This window comes from Falco cherrug, chromosome 3, assembly GCF_023634085.1.
Source record: "Falco cherrug isolate bFalChe1 chromosome 3, bFalChe1.pri, whole genome shotgun sequence".
NCBI classification, from domain to species: Eukaryota; Metazoa; Chordata; class Aves; order Falconiformes; family Falconidae; genus Falco; species Falco cherrug.
In genome coordinates, this window is record NC_073699.1 from 27,548,481 (window position 1) to 27,566,678 (window position 18,198).

General features: G+C 38.9%; 1 protein-coding gene across 1 annotated transcript in view; it reads left to right on the forward strand.

The window, feature by feature from the left end:
* The window catches only part of DPYS (dihydropyrimidinase), a 35,332-nt gene extending 17,618 nt beyond the window's left edge, over positions 1-17,714 (forward strand). The window contains exons 7-10 of the mRNA XM_005431814.3: positions 234-376; positions 10,376-10,583; positions 13,266-13,371; positions 14,857-17,714. Of these exons, the coding sequence (XP_005431871.1) occupies positions 234-376; positions 10,376-10,583; positions 13,266-13,340 (426 nt within the window). The 3' untranslated portion in view covers positions 13,341-13,371; positions 14,857-17,714. The remainder of the gene's footprint in view (positions 1-233; positions 377-10,375; positions 10,584-13,265; positions 13,372-14,856) is intronic.
* Positions 17,715-18,198: the final 484 nt, after the last annotated feature.

Genomic DNA, 18,198 nt, shown 5'->3' on the forward strand with positions numbered 1-18,198 from the left:
ACAGTTGTCCTTTTTTTTCCCTTTGTTGTGGGGTAAAGTAAGATAAAGTCATTGTATGCAGTGAATGTACATTGCAGTATGTGTATCTGAGACAAACAGTTATTTTTATTTCTTTTAAGCTCTTCAATATGATATTTTTGTCTGTCACTCAGTCAAGGCTTTTCAACAACAAGAACATTTTTTTCATTCCTTGTTTAAAAAAGTAATGTTTGCTTTTGTGTGCTCTTCTACAGTACAGTGGAAAAATGGATGAAAACAGATTTGTAGCTGTTACCAGCACAAATGCAGCAAAAATCTTTAACCTTTACCCAAAGAAGGGGAGAATTGCAGTGGGTTCTGATGCTGACATTGTAATTTGGGATCCCAAAGCTACAAGGTACGTATTGGTAGTTATTTCCTCCCATCCAGCCTCTCTGCAGGAAAAAATACATCAAAACCTCTGTACGGCAATAAGCCTTTGGGATGAGGTTATAGTGTTTTTCCACAGCACTTCATGTGAATTATTTAGAGCTTATTTGTCTCCTACAATAGTGTGTGCAAGCAGAGATCTTTGATCTCTAGATGAATTTTAAAAATATTCTCTTAAATTGCTGACCAAGTGCAAAAATAACAAGGTCTGTACATTATGCTACCTGGGCTTGGTATCCTAAGAGGAAAATTAACCACTTTGGGATCTTAAGAGTAACTATTAAGTGCTGGAGTATGTTTATCTTTCTCCGACTGCAAAGAGCATGAAAGGAGCCTATGTTCCTACAGAACGACCCGTTATAAGCTTATTTTGAATTTACAGCTACTTCAGAAATATTCAAAGGTGGTCAGCATGGGTGGTGAAAGTGTGGGGTCTTACCCCCCTAATATGTTCTCCCTAGGTGATAGAGCAAATATAGTGGTAGAGTCAGGAGTGAGCTTAGTTTTGAAGCTCAAGATGTGCCTGCTTATGCTATTATTTAAGGAGTTTTCTGACTTTATACACAGTAAGTCTGCTAGAACAGAGCTTTTCACACCAGCAACAGATGCGCAAAAGGTATGCTGATGTCTCACCCTGCATGACTTGATGCCATGGCACATTTTTGCTACAAAGGGCATGCAGTGTCTTTCTAGAAGTCTTGGCTTGCACAGCATACTGTGCATTACAGCTGATATTCACACCATCAGCCAGCTCCACACTTAGGCCACTATAAATATCTCAATAATTATGTATCTTGAGTCTTGCTCTGGCTCTTGTGCTCATCCTGGTCTTGTTTAAACTGCCTAGAAATGGTTTGGCAGCCAGCTGTCACAAAGCCAGTTCACCAGGGGAGTTGTCTTTCGCAGCTGAGATGCCTATGGGCTGTGCAAGTGCATCTCCACTGTTCAAATGCTGAGCAGATTAGCTTAAATCTGGAGGCACTTTAACATCTGAGCCTTAAATCTGACCACATCCGTCCCTGCACACAGAAGCAGCAGCAGGTCAGGAGGTGTGCGGGGCTGGTGCTTTTGTCTTGGGCTTAGCTCTAGTGAGCAGTGTGAGCGTGCAACTGTGCTGAAGGCACACATTGACCTGCCTTGAAATCTCTTCATCAGTGTCATCCAAATAGTCAGTAAATCCATAGAAGATAGCAATCACTAACCCCAGATGAGCTTTGTGGGGTGTTGGGCATGACAGTATGGGCAGCTTTCATCAAATTTATCACAGTGTTTGGTATTCCTAAAGCCTGAGCTGTTGTAACTCAGATGGCATTAGATTTTCAGCCTTTGTTTTTTTGAAAAAAAGAGTTGAAGACTCCTGTTATGGTAGAGGAAAGTTTTGAAATGTAACCAGGCAAATCTAATATTGGAAGCCAAATGCGGGGAAAAAAATACCCTAATCCTAGATTTACCTTACACAACCAAAATTTTCTTGACTAGTCTTCTGGGTTTTGAATTTTTGATGATGGAGTTCTTCCTCATTTCAGTAATTAATGAATACCAAAACCATGTGAGAGTGTGAGGAAAAGCATTCTGTGTTTCAAGCTGCAAAGCTTGAGGACATAGAAGTTGCTGTTCAGAAGTCCCACAAAAAACTGGAAGCACCAGCAAAAGAAGTTTCAGGAGTGTCAACTCCAATAAACATAGAGGCCTGCCCAGCACTGGGTCAGAGACATTTTCATGTGCATTATGCCTTCTGGCATGTTGAGCAAGCATATTTTGAGATGAGCTATTTCAGGACAATGGAGCTATGAACTCCAATTAAAAAAAAAAACCAACAAACTGAGGGATTCTTTTCTGAGCTCACTTCTACCCTGCCCTGGTGACAAATGAATCTAGAAGTATAGCAGAGTTCTGATATTGTTCTCAAGGTGCTTTGTCAGCTCCTGTATTTATTTATCCTTTTTCCTCCCAAACATTCTTTCTGCCTCCCTTCACCCTCTCCTGAGTGTTCCAAATGCCTTTTTACCCACTGCAGCTGTGAAGGGGCATTACACTGTATTTTCTTACTGAGCAAGCTAATTTTAAGTTCATCCAATACTTTTTTCCTGATCTGGTACTGTTCCCAGTGTTTATCCCTATGACTTTGCTAAGAACATGCCTCTCTGCAGGTACAATTGTGTGAACTACATGAATAAGTATATATAAATCTCACTAGTGCTTGTCTATTCATTTCACTATAAATCCTGAAGAGGGCATAAACAGCCCAGCAGAAAAAAAAAAAAAAAATCTAGATAATGGACTTCAACCATTTAGGATATTACACAAGATGCAGCCTCATGTGCTTTGTTGACTCTGGGGAGTGATTTTCAGTTTCACAGTAGGCTTGTTCCTCTTTCTTGCTAAGTCTTTCCTCTTTTGAGCATGACTTTTTTTTTCTTGTTTGAAAATCTAAATCTTGTAAGAGGAGAATGCAGTTTTCCAGTTCTGATTTGATGCTGTGTTGCTATAGTCTCCAAATACTGGCTGATACCAGCCTGAAGAGTTAGACAGTTGCTGAAGTATTGCTGTGAGGAACTGGTATTATCACAATCTGTCAGAGGAAGTCTATAGGGAAGATTCTGAAGTCATTCTGAAAGGTAGTGAAGCTCTTAAAATGTATATCCTTACAAAACTGGCTACATTTCCCCTCCCACATAATTCCACAATAGTAACATGTTGGGTGCTATCTTGGCACACAGGATTTTCTCTTTCCAGATTATAAAAACCTAGTGAATTCTACATGACAGCTCTGAAAGCTAGGAGCAATTGCAATTCAAGGTTCCACTTCCAGCACTCTGCCACTTTGTTTGAGGCTTTCCTTCTACAGGTTAGCTTCACTGACTGGTCTATTTCTGTAGCATTTTCGGCTAATTCCTGCAGAAAATATTATATGAACAGTTGTCAGATTTGCTACAGTATTTAAAAGCTTCTCAGTACTGGTTTTAGCAGGTTCTACATGAAAGCAAGCATTATTAGAAAGAAACGCATTAAATGTATAAATTAGTCAGAAACAGCATTGGAAAAGAAAGGTTATGAGTTCTTCCAGGTTATATGTATTTCTTAGCCTCCTTATTGCATATTCATTAAAAATACAGAAATACGAAAGAGACCTCTTGCTTTATTGAAGCCATTTGCTACCAAACATCATCTTGCAGACCTCAACACCCTCAGCATCCCAAATGCATCCTGTGCACACAGGACTGTTTTGTGAGAGCTCCTAGGGGAAATGCAGGTAGGCAGCAAATGTGTACTCACTGTACCATCTTATTTTAATCTGTGCTTTGATCAAGAATGTTCACTGGCTTCTTTCACACACTTCTTTGCACACAAATAATGTCACAGCCCAAGTCTGTGAAACAAAAGTAACTGTGAAGACTATTCCAGAAGGAGGGGGCAGAGTAAGCAAGGAGAGGAGAACATCACCTGTCAGCAAGTCAGTGTCCTTTATAGCTGACACCTTTAGATATTTGAAAGCAAGTAAGAAAACAAAATCTCTAGGGTTTGTTTCAGAAATGCTCAGCAAGGATTCTAAATACTGCAGTACCCAATTCAGACCATGGAAAGAGCTAAGCATCCCTTGTAAGTAGGGGCAGAAAGGGCTAAAGATCTCAGAAGAGATATTCAGCTCCTGGCAAGTATTAGGGCCCAATAAACTCAATGTAGTCTGTCGGAGTCTTGCAAATAAGCCCTGGATCAGGCCCCAAAGTCAAGATCAAAGACCTGTAGTGATAAAAAAACCTGTCTCAAATGGATTTAAACTTTCCAAGTCCCGCCACTTCATTATAACTGCATGCAGTCTGGGAAGCCTCACCCACCAGTTTTCCACTCACTAAATTTTAGCTGCTTTGGAACGCAGCGGCAGAGCCAGCTGTGCAGGTAGAAGTCTCTCACCCCATCCTCCTTGGGCTCTGCTGGAGTGGCCCTCTTTGTCAGGCCCAGAGTGTGCCCCATGTGGGTCAGTGGAGCTGGGCTCAGCCCTGAGCATGGCAGTGAGGGTGGCAGCCCCGAGCACATGGCTGCTGGAGGGGGATCCCTGACTGGCAGGGAACGCAGAGACCTCAGGTGAGGAGGAGAGGGAGGAAAAGGCTGTGTTCTCTGTAATATAGCTTCTATCATATGACTAGGGAAGACATGGTTTGTAGCCCCTGTTTCCAGTGTTGGTTTAGGGCAGGGGTCCTCAAACTACGGCCTGCGGGCTGCATACGGCCCCCCAGGGTCCTCAATCCGGCCCCCGGTATTTACAGACCCCCCCGCCGGGGGTTGGGGGGGAACCAAGCAGCCGCAGATGACTGCCTGCCACTGCATCTGTGCGCCGGCCCCCTGGTTAAAAAGTTTGAGGAACCCTGGTTTAGGGGAAACAGTCACTGGATGCAAACCAGAGAAGTCAGAGTGTTCCAGTCTGCTGGCATATGATCCCTTGATGCCTTTGTTTGCTTGTAGATATGTTCATGGATAAATCTTTTGCATTTGTTAGAACCAAAATCTGCAGCCTATATCTATCTCATTTGTAGTCAAGTTTTCAGCCTCAGATGCTCAAGTGAAGACAAGTCACAACATTTAAGTACTCTTCGCCAGGCAACTAGCTGTAATTTTTTGTAACGTGAAAGAGAAAGAAACCAAGATGTTAGCAGATGATTAGAACAAATAATACTGCAACTGTTTTACTGTTTTGATGAATGAACATGATTTTGAATACTGAGTATACAGATAACTGCGTCTAGACACAATGAGGCAAAATGAAATAATGTGGCATACAAATATGTGTTGCACAGGACAAGTATGTTCTGGTACTTTCAATAGCCCCACATTCTTTTTCACAAGTGCAAGTGTGTGCATGCATGAATGTACACTAATTCACTAGCATCACAGTTCCTGTCAAAGGCCTGTAATTTCAAATTAAGGGAACATGGAGAAAGAAACAATAGGCACAAGTTAAAATACAGAAAATTCCATTTAATCTTAAGAAATAACATTTTTTTTTCTGTGAGGATTATCAAGTTGCACAGATTGCCCAAAGACATTGTGGAGTCCCAGTCTTAGGAGGTACTTAAAACCTGATTGAACAGGGCTCTGAGAAACCAACTTTTGCTGACCCTGATCAGAGCAGAGGGCTTGGAATAGATGATCTCCAGAGATGCTTTCCAACCTCCACAACTCTGTGGTTATGTGAACTGTAACAAAATAAACCTCTCCGAGAGAGCATGATGTATGTTTCCCTAGTAACTTGCTGTCTTGCAAAATGTCAGCTGCTCTCTTTAGAGAACTGAATCTTAGAAACTTTACCCCCAAAAAAACACAAACCTCTTATTTTCTTCTTATATAACCTTGCCTTTTTCTCCCTGGTAATCACTTCCAGATCTTCTTTAGTCATTAAATAGACTAATTTGTATTTTCCTCTCTTTTTATGCTTTTCTGTGAGCTTAGTTTCTCATTACTGTTTCCCTCCTGCCCATTATACAGTTTGACAATTTTCACTTCCATCCCATATCAGTTTGGAGTGACTAGTAAGACCAGACTGATGGTATTGTTGACAAATGAGTTACTTAACATAATCAAAAAAATAATATAGTTGTAATTCTCTACCTACCTTAAAATGATGAATTTTAGGAGATATGATTGCATGAAATAAAGATCCCATCCCTCAAATAAGTCACTTTGACTTGGAGCTCCCGAACATTAACTTCCTACCTCTTCTTGCATCTGTTATTTTATACACAAATCTCCTCACTTCATATGGCTACTCAAAAGCAATGCTTACTTAAACATGTATATATTTTTAAAAAGGCGAGGAATACAACTTTATGAATAGTTGCCTGCATGTATTTGCATGTGCAGTTACTGCAGTTCCTTAATATAGAAGAGGCCACAGTGATTTTAATCCACATTATGGGCTTATAGCTAGTGTTTTTGCACATAGATTTTAAGACTCTCTTTCTTCTTTTTCCTCTCTTTTCCCCCTCCTCCTTTACCTTTCTTTTTAATAAAACTGACTCTTTAGCATCAAAAAAGTTCAACTTAAGTGAGTGGTGGCTCAGCAATGAAAGATGAACCATCTATTTATTTTTTCCAGAATTTAGAAAAGCAAGTTAGCAATACGGAGAGTTCAAACACATCTGAAGGTGATGTGAAAAGGCAACTTGCAAAGGCTGATACTATCCTCAGCAAACTGGTATTTCTCACCTACCCCCAGCTCCGAAAAGCTTAGAGATACTGCATTGCAAGCACTGAAAGAAGTTGCTTACAGATCACATACTGACTCTTACATAAGTTTGTTTTCTATGGCAGCTGTCAACAAAGCAGTTGTTTTCTCTTAAACAACGGATTCAGGTCATTTTTGCTTCCTTTATTACTATGTTTTAAATTAATTAATTAATTATAAAATAGGTGTCCTCTACTGAAATGTTGAGCAGCTGTTCTTGCCTAAGGGTGGTCGACTACAGAATTCCTTCATATTCCTGTACCTGGAATTTTTTAAGAAAACTACAGGTATGCATCTAGTTTCCATTGAAACTAAAGAAATTCTTCATTTTCTTATGCCTACCTTGAAAATTAAAGTGATAATCCTCACAGCAGTCAAAGTTTAGGTTCTAGAGTTCACTTTAGTCCAACAGATCCACCTTCACTAGGCTGATGTGGCTTCATGTTCTATGCATTATGGGGGGCAGAAGACAACTCTAATGGTTTCCCTTCATCCAGTTTCCCCTCCTGCCTGACTGTAACTCACTGTTTGGTATCTTAGGCTTTGACTGAGACGTAGGCATGTTTGTGGTGCTGCTGGGTTGTGTTTGACTCAAAATGAAAACTGGACCTTTAACTCCTCAACAAAGCTTCAGGACATAATTTCTGAGCTGACCACCTGCACAGTCTTGAATTTTACCCTACAGTTTGCTGCATTAGTCTAATTTGGTGCTCTTTTCTAAATTTCAAACTTCAGTTTGTAGTTTATTTAGATAGAATATTCTACAAGTGTTTGTAAAGCCGTTTCTCACATAGACCATTACTAGTCACTGGATGCTCACACAGTCAGAGAAAATCTGGTCGTTGCTCTTAGACTAAAATAATTGCTATTTGACTGTAAATTCATTGGACAGAAGCATTGCGTTGGAAAAAAGGCAATTTCAGAAGCATTTTTTCCTCTGGTACTAGAGGCATGTCAATTTTTATACTGATATCCTAAAACCTCCTTGCAACACAGTTATATATCAAAAGCAGATTAAGTGAATTACATGGAAACATTGATGTAAGTAGGAACAAAGCAGAGTCTGATGTCTTTGCAGTATCCTCTTTGTAGAGGAGAATGTTCTTTAAATGTTGAAGCACTCATTCTGATCTCAGTCTCCGAGAAAGGGTTGCTTGAAACAAAAGCCACTGTAATTTATAACCAGAACTAGAGAATTTTTAAAATTTTATTTAAAAAAACTCAATACAGGTTTTTGAAGCCTGGAGTCAGAAGCTGCTCTCTCATGCTGAGTAATCCCTTACGTCAGACATCACTTAGGGTGCTGGAGACAGCTGTTATGTTATACTTCACTGTGGTGGCAGTCTTGGTTTCTTGAATTATAACTAAGTTACAGATGTTCTTGCCATTAGTGGAGTGGTCAGTAGTGTTCAGACATTCAGAGTAAACATTGGAATTTTGCTAAGATTCCTAGCAAGCTGCCTGCTGCTGGAATGGCTGATACAGCAGTAAACAGTCTGTTGCATAAGGTTGCTGTTATGAGCTGCAGAGCCAAGCACACTGTCTAGTTCTGTTTTCATTGGTTGCTTACTTGCTACCTGAAACTTTCACTGCCATTGATAATGTCAAAGGGTTAAATCTCAGACAAGTTTTGCTGATCTCCACCAGGGAGAATGTGCTTCACCTTCAGAAAGGGCAGCACGACCTAAGGCTTGTTTCAACAGAAAGTTATAAATGAGTTCTATACAAGTTTGTTGTTGAGACAAGCTCTGGGAAATATGTTTTGTCATATTGTAAGGTTTAGCTGTACAAACGGATATTACTTTTAAATGTGCTAACTTCCATTCATTTTATATCTTTTTATGAAGGATGTACTTACCTCTGAGGCGTGTTTACCTCTAGTGATCCTGCTCTAGCACATTTAAACATGTTGAGTTGAAGGATCTTGCTGATTTTTTTGTTAGTTTGATCAGATTACCTTTTTAATTTTTCTTTTCGTGTCCCAGTGCTATTGTGCTAACAGATATGATGTATACCCAGAGAATGCTAAAGATAATTATGTTACAGTTGTTCTTATTTACTGTTCTAGCAATTTGACCCATAAGGGTAAAGCAATAAGCAACAAGCTCTTTGCAGGGCTATTATAACACCCATGGATGAAGTTGTTCAATGGTATTCGTAGGACTGGTGAATACAAGAGGTCTGACTCCTAGTGCTCACTCTTTCCACCGTGAATCTACAAGATGATGCTGATACTGGTGATCAGACATGTCTAAGTTTTCTGTCCAAGGTGTACTGAATAAGGAAGAGATTTTATTCCTTTGGGCAGATTGGTCATAGAATTTCTATGTATACAGCCTTTAAAAAGTGAGTTGCCACCAATATTTAAATGTAGCCCTTAATAAAACCAATTTCTCTTAGTTCAACAGAATGATATGAAAGGAAAACCAAGTATCCTTCCAAAAATTCTTTTTTCCTTTGTATAAGTATTTGTTTGGAATAGTTGATACGTGATTGGTTTTGAAAATGGCTATACTTCAAGAAAGATATAGGGGTTTTGTGGTTTTCTCATTTTGATAGAGATGTTAACTAAAGTTTAGAAAATTCTTCTCCAAATAGATCAGTATTTTAATCTATTATATTTCATATTATTTTGACTTTGATAATTCTTTTTCAAATTATATGAACTTTGGAATACTGTTAATGCTATATATGCATGTTGGGGTTTTGATTATGTTAGCACTTATTCTGGAAAATTCTGACTGCTAGCCAAAGGCATGAAGCTTCCTTCATTTCAGAAATTACAGATGATGATAAAATAGAAACTCTCCAAATTATTTTTAAAACCCTCCAAAAACGTAAATTGGAAACAAGAAGTTAATAAATTAAACCAAAATTCAAAATCATGTGACCCATATTAGATACAGCAGATAGCAAGTAGCTCAGCAGGGAAAATAGATAGTGAAGGAAGTACACACAGTCTGCATTTCCAGATGCTAATGTCAGCTCTAGCATTGGCACTGCCTTTAATGTAGCCAGTTAGGGTTGGAGAAATTGGCTAGAAAAATGGTGATCATAAAGAATGAAGTCTGTGCATAAGCAAAGCAATATTACCATAGCTCCAATGAATACTGTTGAGGTCTAAGATTATAATTTGCTTAATACCCTTGGAGGAAAGGTAAGTAGAAGTGTGATGTTGTCGTTATTGTTTGGCAGCATCGAGATATTTGGGCTGTCAGTCACTGGATCAGTCCAACTCACATTAAGAGTTACCAAAATTCATTACCATCTACTGACTTTCCAGTGAAATAGTCTTTGTGCTATTTGTGAGTATCAGTCTTTGGAATATTGCAGCCATACTTTTCAAACCTGAAATTGCAAGTAATTTTAGCTAAAAAGTGAGAGCTTCTGACCTTCTTGTGCATAGGTATTTGCTTGACAAGGCTGAATGAAATAATGTTATCCAAATAAAATATTACAATCTGATTTTTTTCCCACTCATCTCTTTCTAGTGGAAAATTTTGCATTTCAAGGCTGCAAAGGTCTTTCCTTTTGACTCCCTCTTCATTCTTTTGAAATTCAATTACTGTTCAATGAAATGTTATTGCTCTATCCTATTTTTACAGCTGTTCCATGATGTACTGTACAATGTCGTAGTTTAATAATGCTGCTAAATTTCCTTCCTGTATCAATTTCTCAGAATTTTATAATGAAGTAAAATGCAAGGATCATAGTAATTTTAGTTGTTGTTTTGCTTTGTAAACACAGGACAATATCTGCAAAGACACATCACCAGGCCAACAACTTCAATATATTTGAAGGAATGGTCTGCCATGGAGTCCCAGTTGTGACAGTTTCAAGAGGCAAAGTGGTTTATGAAGGCGGAGCTTTCAATGTCACAGCAGGAGAAGGCAAATATGTCTCCCGTCCACCATTCCCTCCATATGTCTACAAACGAGTCAGGCAGCGGGAACAGGTTAATTAAACTAATAAATCTCTGTAATGCTTTGTGCAACATGAGGATAACTAGCTCTTGGGAAGAGAGTTTTGGGGATTCAGTAGTAATTTCCCTTACTAATCAAAATCTGCCAAGGTGGGAGGAAATGAAACAAAAGACTCAATTTTTATTACTCTCTATCTTACAGAAAAATATCACAGGCAAGTTCCTGCTCTTAGGGTAGTCTGTACAGCTCATAGACTAAACCTGGGTACTTCACAAAATAAACATGTCCCACTTGCAATAAAAGTGGACAAAGCTTTGCTCATGAGTAATCTAACTAATACATTTAATTACTGATTTAACTGAAAATCAGAGAGGCTGAGCATCATATGCAGGAAGAAATCTTACACTGAGGAAGAAATCAATAATTTTCTAACTCTTTTATGGAACACATATTTGGAGCAAACCCCTGTAGAATATTGAACAATTGGCTCTGTTCCAGTAAGAATGTGTTAAAACCTGAACGTGTGTGAAGTGCACTGCTGGACCAAGCAAAATAGCTCTGTTCAAGCTCTTGCTTTATTTTTTTGTTTGTTTGGGGTTTATTTGAGAGACATATTGCAAAATACAGTAAGATTGACTTTTCAGTGCCTATTTACCATACACGCATTCATGAAGAATGCTTTTGTGTCCTTAGCGTTACTTAGTGTGAGTAGGATTTTCAAAACCACCCAGACTAACTATATTTTAAAATCAAAACCTGAATCAGTGGGATTCACTGATGGATCTAAAAGTTGAATCAGACTAGTGTCCATGTGAGATATGGCCCATTGAAATGCTTTCAAGATAATTCTGTATATTGCTTCCTGCTGTTGTCTTGATGGAGTAAGAAAGGCATATAGAAGTGGCTGAGTGAGTCTTCCCTCCAAAGACCACAGTTTCACAGGAGCTGGTGGGCTGTCTGTGAGTTGATACATATAATGCAGTAGATAGGCAGGGAATTCCCCTCATGAGCACAAAGGTTTCCGCTGGGAATTAAGAACAAAAAATGGTTTATTGCATTTTTGGGCTTTCCAAAGATAAAGGAACACCTTTTTTTTCCTTTTCTTTTCTTTATTTCTTTTTTCTTTTTTTTTTTTTTGTACCAATACAAGTCAGTGTAAATTACTTGCATTATGTTAGCATCTCACTATGCTGTTTCTACTTTGCTTTTTATTTTGAAACTCTATTCCTCATTTAAATCTGTCCACAAATTTTATATATTCCTGGGGGAAAGGAAGGGCAAAGAAAATAATCTGTGCCTGGACTTCCCAGATCTAGTCAAAAAGTGAATCAGTAGTCCAAACTGTGATTTTGTGTGGAGAAGAGGTCTTCCCTTTCCACTGAACATGTAACTGAATTGAAACAATTGCTCCAAAGGTCATGCAATTCCATGGCCAGCTGCAGATAAGATGGTCTCACAGGCTATATAGTGAGAACTACTCACCTACCGTAGATTCATTCTACATTAATCCAGATAGATTCCTTCTATAGTGTTCCTCTTAAAAATCATCCTTTGGATCTATCTTCAGTGGGATATGCATCATGCACAAAGTTGTATGTGCCCATGAGTCTATTTAATCCACTGGACATTGATACTTTTCTGAGGACTGCTTCTTATTATAGCACTGTGTTGTGCAATGTTGATCCCTTTGACTTTTCATGCAAAATAAAACCAGGTAATGGTAATAGAAACTAGCTATTGAAAACAGATTTGTATGGCATTACACCAACAAAAACTTGGAACATTCCTTTCTGTGTAAGAGAACATGTTGCAGTTATTAATAATTAGGTGCTTTCTTAAGCCTAACTGAGTTTTAGTTGCTCCAGATCCTGGCATCTCTGCTAAAGCTTTATATCTTTTGTTAGCTGATGATTAGTATCAAAACTAAACTAAAATTTATAAAGAATTTGATAATTATAGAATTTCTGAAGGACTTCGGTGAATGTTTCGGTTTCCATTTCCCATCAAAGCTAGAGAGAATTTTCTCTTAACAAAAACATCAAGTGTAGTGTGTCTTAAGAAGTGATTTTTCAACCAGCTCAACCTCCTGTAGCCAGCAACTGGAGTGGTCGATGGTAGATATCCACACAAGGCAGGATTTGTTTTGTTTCACTGATGGTCATTAACCTCTTACCTATATTAAGAGCATCACTGGAAAATGTGTTTACTCTAACAAAGAACAAGCTTATAGCTTGAAAGCAGCTCAGATGTATTTCCTCTGTACCTGTTCTCTCCTGGGATATCCTGAAGTAGCTGAACCAAGATTTAAAAAACATACAGAAGCAACCAGATTCATTGATTTATGATTGTTTTCCAGCATATCCGAATTAATTATGTACCATAATCTCAGGGCTTCTGCCTGTTGGACTAAGGAAGGGAGAAGCATCAAGAAAATAAGGTGGAACATGATCAGTTGCTTCTTTGAAAAAATGGGTTTAGAATTGCTTTGTTACAGTGCTGAACAGATTAAGCCACCCAGCTCCTGATGAAAACTGAGAACTGAACAATTTAATCCCAGTGTAAGGGACCTTTTCAAGAGAGACGTTTGACAAAATTGTTGGGATGCATAACATACAAAGCTGGGTTATCAGAGGACTGCTATTTTGATTGTGTCCAATTAGCAATTGCATGGTGAAGACAAATAATGGTGAAAGATTTGAAATGTTTTGTTGCAGGTCTGTCAGCCTGTTCCTGTTAAGAGAGCACCGTATACAGGCGCGGTCTCAGGAACACCTGTCGCACCAAAATAATAGGTTCATTCCCCAGTTTTGGCTCTTGCAGGTAACTGTGTTTTGATTAGTGAGAACTACTTTACGTAATGCTTCTCTGAAACGTCAAGAAAACAAAAGTGTAGCAGGCCATCTAGCTTGTGACAGGCTTGGCTGAAATAAACCCTCTCAGAAGCTGAATTGTCTTGGTATCTTCACGTTTGATGATAATGTGTGGCAACCCAGGTGTGGAGGACCTCTTTCTGAACAGAGCTTAATTTTAAAAGTTCAAAAGAAATAAATGGAGTTTAACTGCTAGACTGAGATATGGGTATGAAAGCCCATAGAAAACCTGAGTTCAGTTAACACCAGGAGTATAAACAAAGCATAAATGTTTGGATTGCAAATTTACAGATAAAAAACAAAAACCAGCTTGATGTGAAAAATTAAATTCTTTAGTGTCCCTGTGTTACAGAAAATAACTCTCCATGGATTGTACTGTTTGTGTTAAGCTGATAGATCTGTTTTGCAAAGACAACAGCTGTCTTCACACAAGAGAGGTGCTGCAGTCAATGCCAGTAGCGTTCTGCTGGATGGTCGAGCTACTGTAAGGCTCAGTGCTGCTAACAGAGCAATAACATCCAGCATCTCCTCTTCCCTCCTCTCCAGTGTCCACAGTGTGTAGCTTGGTTATTGACAGTCCCTCAACAATATATGCCCTGGTGCTCAGTAGATCTTTCCATGAGCTAATTTACTTGCTAAATCAGCAGAAAACAGCTTCCTTTTTCTGGGTTAGTTTTCTGTTGGCTGAGTTGAACTGTCTCTCAGAAGAACCTAGTGAGGATCAGTGCAGTGCAACAAATGGGTAGGATAAAGCAGGTGGGGAGAAGGGCTAGGCTAGGCAACAACACCCCACTCTCTAACTGTTTAACAATCAGAATAAATATTTCAGGAAAAAGTAAAAGAACTTCAGCAAGCACAATTGAGACATCATGCTGTAAGCCAACTGCAGCTGAAATGTTGTCTGCTACAGCAGGGGCGTTGATTAGTATGGGCTGGGGGGACAGTGGGTGGCAGTAAGCATGGTAAAATCCAGGCTGTTTTTGGGTGCATATATGTACCACCAATGTGGTCAGCTAGTTTGAGAAATGATTTCCCAGTAGATGGATGAAGCCTCAGTTCCTACCTCACATAAAATGAGTCAGTTCTTAGTGGTTATTAATATGGGGACAGGAACAAACCTGCAGTGGTGGGAGGGTGAAGTTAGCTTTTCCACATATTGTTGTATCATTCCTTTAAAGCTACCTCGCAGTGAACCTCATCAGGGCATCAGTAGCAGCAAGAGTGCAGCATCCTATTTGTTTTCCTCTGTCATAAGGGAGAAAGCTTTTGTAACAGAGAGGACTAAAGGCTAAAGCTGCAATAGAGTGAGGGAGCAATAATCATTCTTTCTAGCTCCTAGCACTCTTTCTCCATTATTGCCTCTCTGAGTGACAAATTGCAAAGCAGCGATTTTCTTTTGGAAGATTATATCATATTGTCTTTTTCTTCTCTGTAGATAAAAGCAAATGAAAATAACCCTGCTGTCCCCACTGAAGCAGTGCATTCTGGATCCAGCAATCAATCCACAATCAACTTCTCAAGAGCCAACAATGAACACCAGTAACCAATAAACATTATGCTGGGCTTGCTGCATGAAAGTTGTCATTACAAATTCTCTTTAAAAGGCATTTTGTTATAAGAACTGGAAAATTCTTTTTAGAAAATGGAGTAATAATAAATTAATAGTTACAATTATAACGTGGCAGCAGCTCTGTAGGTTCTTAAAAGTAGGTAAGTTTAGGGATGGTATTTCTTAATATTTATCTTTAGAAGGTATCAACTAACCCACAAAGTAAAAACAATGAGAAGTGACCTTTAAGCACATTTTCTACGTTATTGCTCTGTTAGGTCACAGGAGATGAATCCTAATTCTCTAATTTCATGTGTTAGGAAGATCTCTGTTGAGCTTAGCAATGTGGAGAACTCTGATAGCAGATGCTGAATTTGGATTTTTGTTTTTCTCTTCCTGTATGGGGTCAGGTACAGAAAATTGTTGATGTAGGGGAACTGTCACAATTTTAGATCTGCTGCTACATCTCCCTGTCTCTATCTTTAAAGGAGTTTATACGTTTTGTCCCTGCCAGCTGCTCAGTCAGGCATTTTTTTAGTGTGTTTGAGTGTTTCCTTTGCTACACCCTAGGCAAAGCTTTGATAACCATACTGATGAACTCACCTGCAATACTCCTTTGTGTTCTGGCTTTATAGAGAGACACACACTTGTAATTTGAAGGTTTAGGAAGTGGGATCACCAGGGCAAGAGCATAATACATTTATTTAAAGAAAAACTTTTTTTACTGAAGATGTGAGTTTTTTCCTGATGTGACTAATAGTTTGGTTTTGTAGGACAGGATTCCTAATTTAAGGAAAAAGCACCTCATTTACTCAATTTATCTGATTTCCCATCTAAGAGGTACTTGTATTCTTAGAGGCATGATTCTGTTACCATGTCTAGGCAGGTTTTGTGTCAAAAACCTAGAATGTTGTTTGAAGTCGCATAAACCTAGAATGTTGTTTGAAGTTGCAATTCCGTACATGATAGCGCTTCTTTTTAAGCAGCTGTCACTGGGGAATATTTAAAGAGAGAAATAAGGCCAACACAGACACACCTGTACAGTGAGTTTGTTGTCCTATATGTAGAAACAGTATAACCCATACTTCTGTGTAACCCATGGGTCAAATAGGCACAGAAAGACTCATATTTTAAGACAGAAAGCATATGATAATTACTGTTATTTAAAATTTTATAGTGGAAAGCAGACTTGTAGTTCCTGCTATATTCATAGGCATACAGTGATGTATGAGCTTGTATGAGAAACAAACTCCTATTAGGTCAGTAGTTCTTGTGTCTCTAAATAGCAAAAGAGAATTATCTTTGTAAAATGATGGAGGATAATCGTGGGAATGTTCAGAAGAGAGCTAGCATGAGTTCCCATTTATCAGGTTTTCTTTGGAGTGGCAGAACAGCAGAACCAGGCATCCAGCACTATTACAAGGGCTATTACAAGGGAATGGGGTTCACTGTTCAGTGTAGACTTCTATACTGCAATTGTCTGCATCTGAGTTTGTTGTCTAGTCTCCCTCTGTAATCAACAGAGAAAAGGGTGCTTTTGAAACTTTATTCATCTCTGCATCAAGATCTGAAAAAGGCTAGATGAACCTGTCCAGTGTTGTTCATCTTTGGCATGAGATGAGTGGTTTTCTTGCAATGCCAGGTTGTCTCCATTAACTACAAAGAGACTGTGTGTGACTATGGTGCAGATGTCTGCTCTGCAGCCACCTTCCACCTAGCCCATCTCTGCCTCTCAGAATTAGAAATTTCTGGTGTGAAGGAAGCCTGTCTTTTCTTATGTTTTGTCTCATCAAGAGTGCATGTCCATTCTTTTTAATTCATTTTTTGCTACCTTCAAAGAAGAACAGAATTTTGGGAAAAGCAGGGGAAATAGCATGGGAGAGAAAGGATCAGCTACTTTTAACAGTAACTTATATTTGTGTGGAGTCTTCCATGCAAGGCTTCAGGTTTTAACAATTATTAAAGCCGTGCAATTGCATCAGGTACCTGTGAGACAAGCTAATATAATTAGAATAAGTTTACAGTTGTGAGAACTATGGATGCTCAAAGCTCTAAATTCACTCAAGTGATTGAGTATATGTCATTGCTTTATGTTTAACATTCAGTATTGCTTAAGTGAGTTACTCAAGGCTAAAATGACTCAATTATGACAGAAATGAAACCCAGAAGTAGAAGCTGCCAGTCCTTTGGATACTGTGGATATGCCCAAGACTTTCAAATGTCCTTTGGGCTCTTGGGACACCTGCTGATATCAAAGTGATACAAAGGACTGCAGATTATGAAAGCCCAAAGGAGCAAAGTTAGTGATTTTTCTCAAAACAGGTGTTTTCACAGTGTGATAACAGCAAGTAGGTTTAGGAGTTATATAAACACCCATTTTGTAAACTGAGCTCTCCAAACCATGGAAGTGTGTTGTCTGTTGATAAATGTATAATCTCTTTAGGTTTCCTACAGATTTTTGTTAGTTTAGAAATGAGGAAGCTTTTTCCTGTACAATTAGCAAAGAGTTCCTGATCCTTGTGTTGTTATTTACGGCTCTGTACCATGGATTATTCTCCTTATAGTGGGTATCCTTTGGATTTTGTTCTTACCAAATGCCTACTTTTTAATTCCAATGACTGTTTTAACTATTGTGCAGTTCTCATGAAAAAAAAAAAACAAACCTGTATATTATGAACTATGATTTACACCAAAGCATTTTCTGTATTTTTACATCCTTCAGTGCAACAAATTGTTGAACCTGTCAGGTTTGTGATATTTATGAGTATTTGTTTTGCCATGACACATGCTGGCCCTAGTACCTGAATCCTGTCTCTAGCCACAAGGTGCCAAGTAACTGCCCCTGAGAAACTGTGTGACATCAAAAGTATTTCAGCTGTGCTATTCAGGCACTACTGCTGAAGTTGAGACTGTCAGGCTCCAGAGCTCCGCAGTCCTTGGTTTTTTCCCACTTCTGAGGGGCACACTTTAATAGTGGGATCTTCTCAGGGCTATAATTTTGGAGTTTCCCAGGTCCCTATCCCAAAACCAGTAATGAGTGACAGGAAAGCCAAATACAGTAGGATGTTTTTTCTAATAGGCACATAGTTAATTTGGGATGCAAATGGGATTATAAAACACATTTACATCAGCACAGGTCCTGAACTAGAGCACTGGAAGGAGCACTGAGTGCCCTCTCAGTCCTGCCTTCGTCTTTAGACTCTCACAGGACTTTTTAATTTGTCCTAG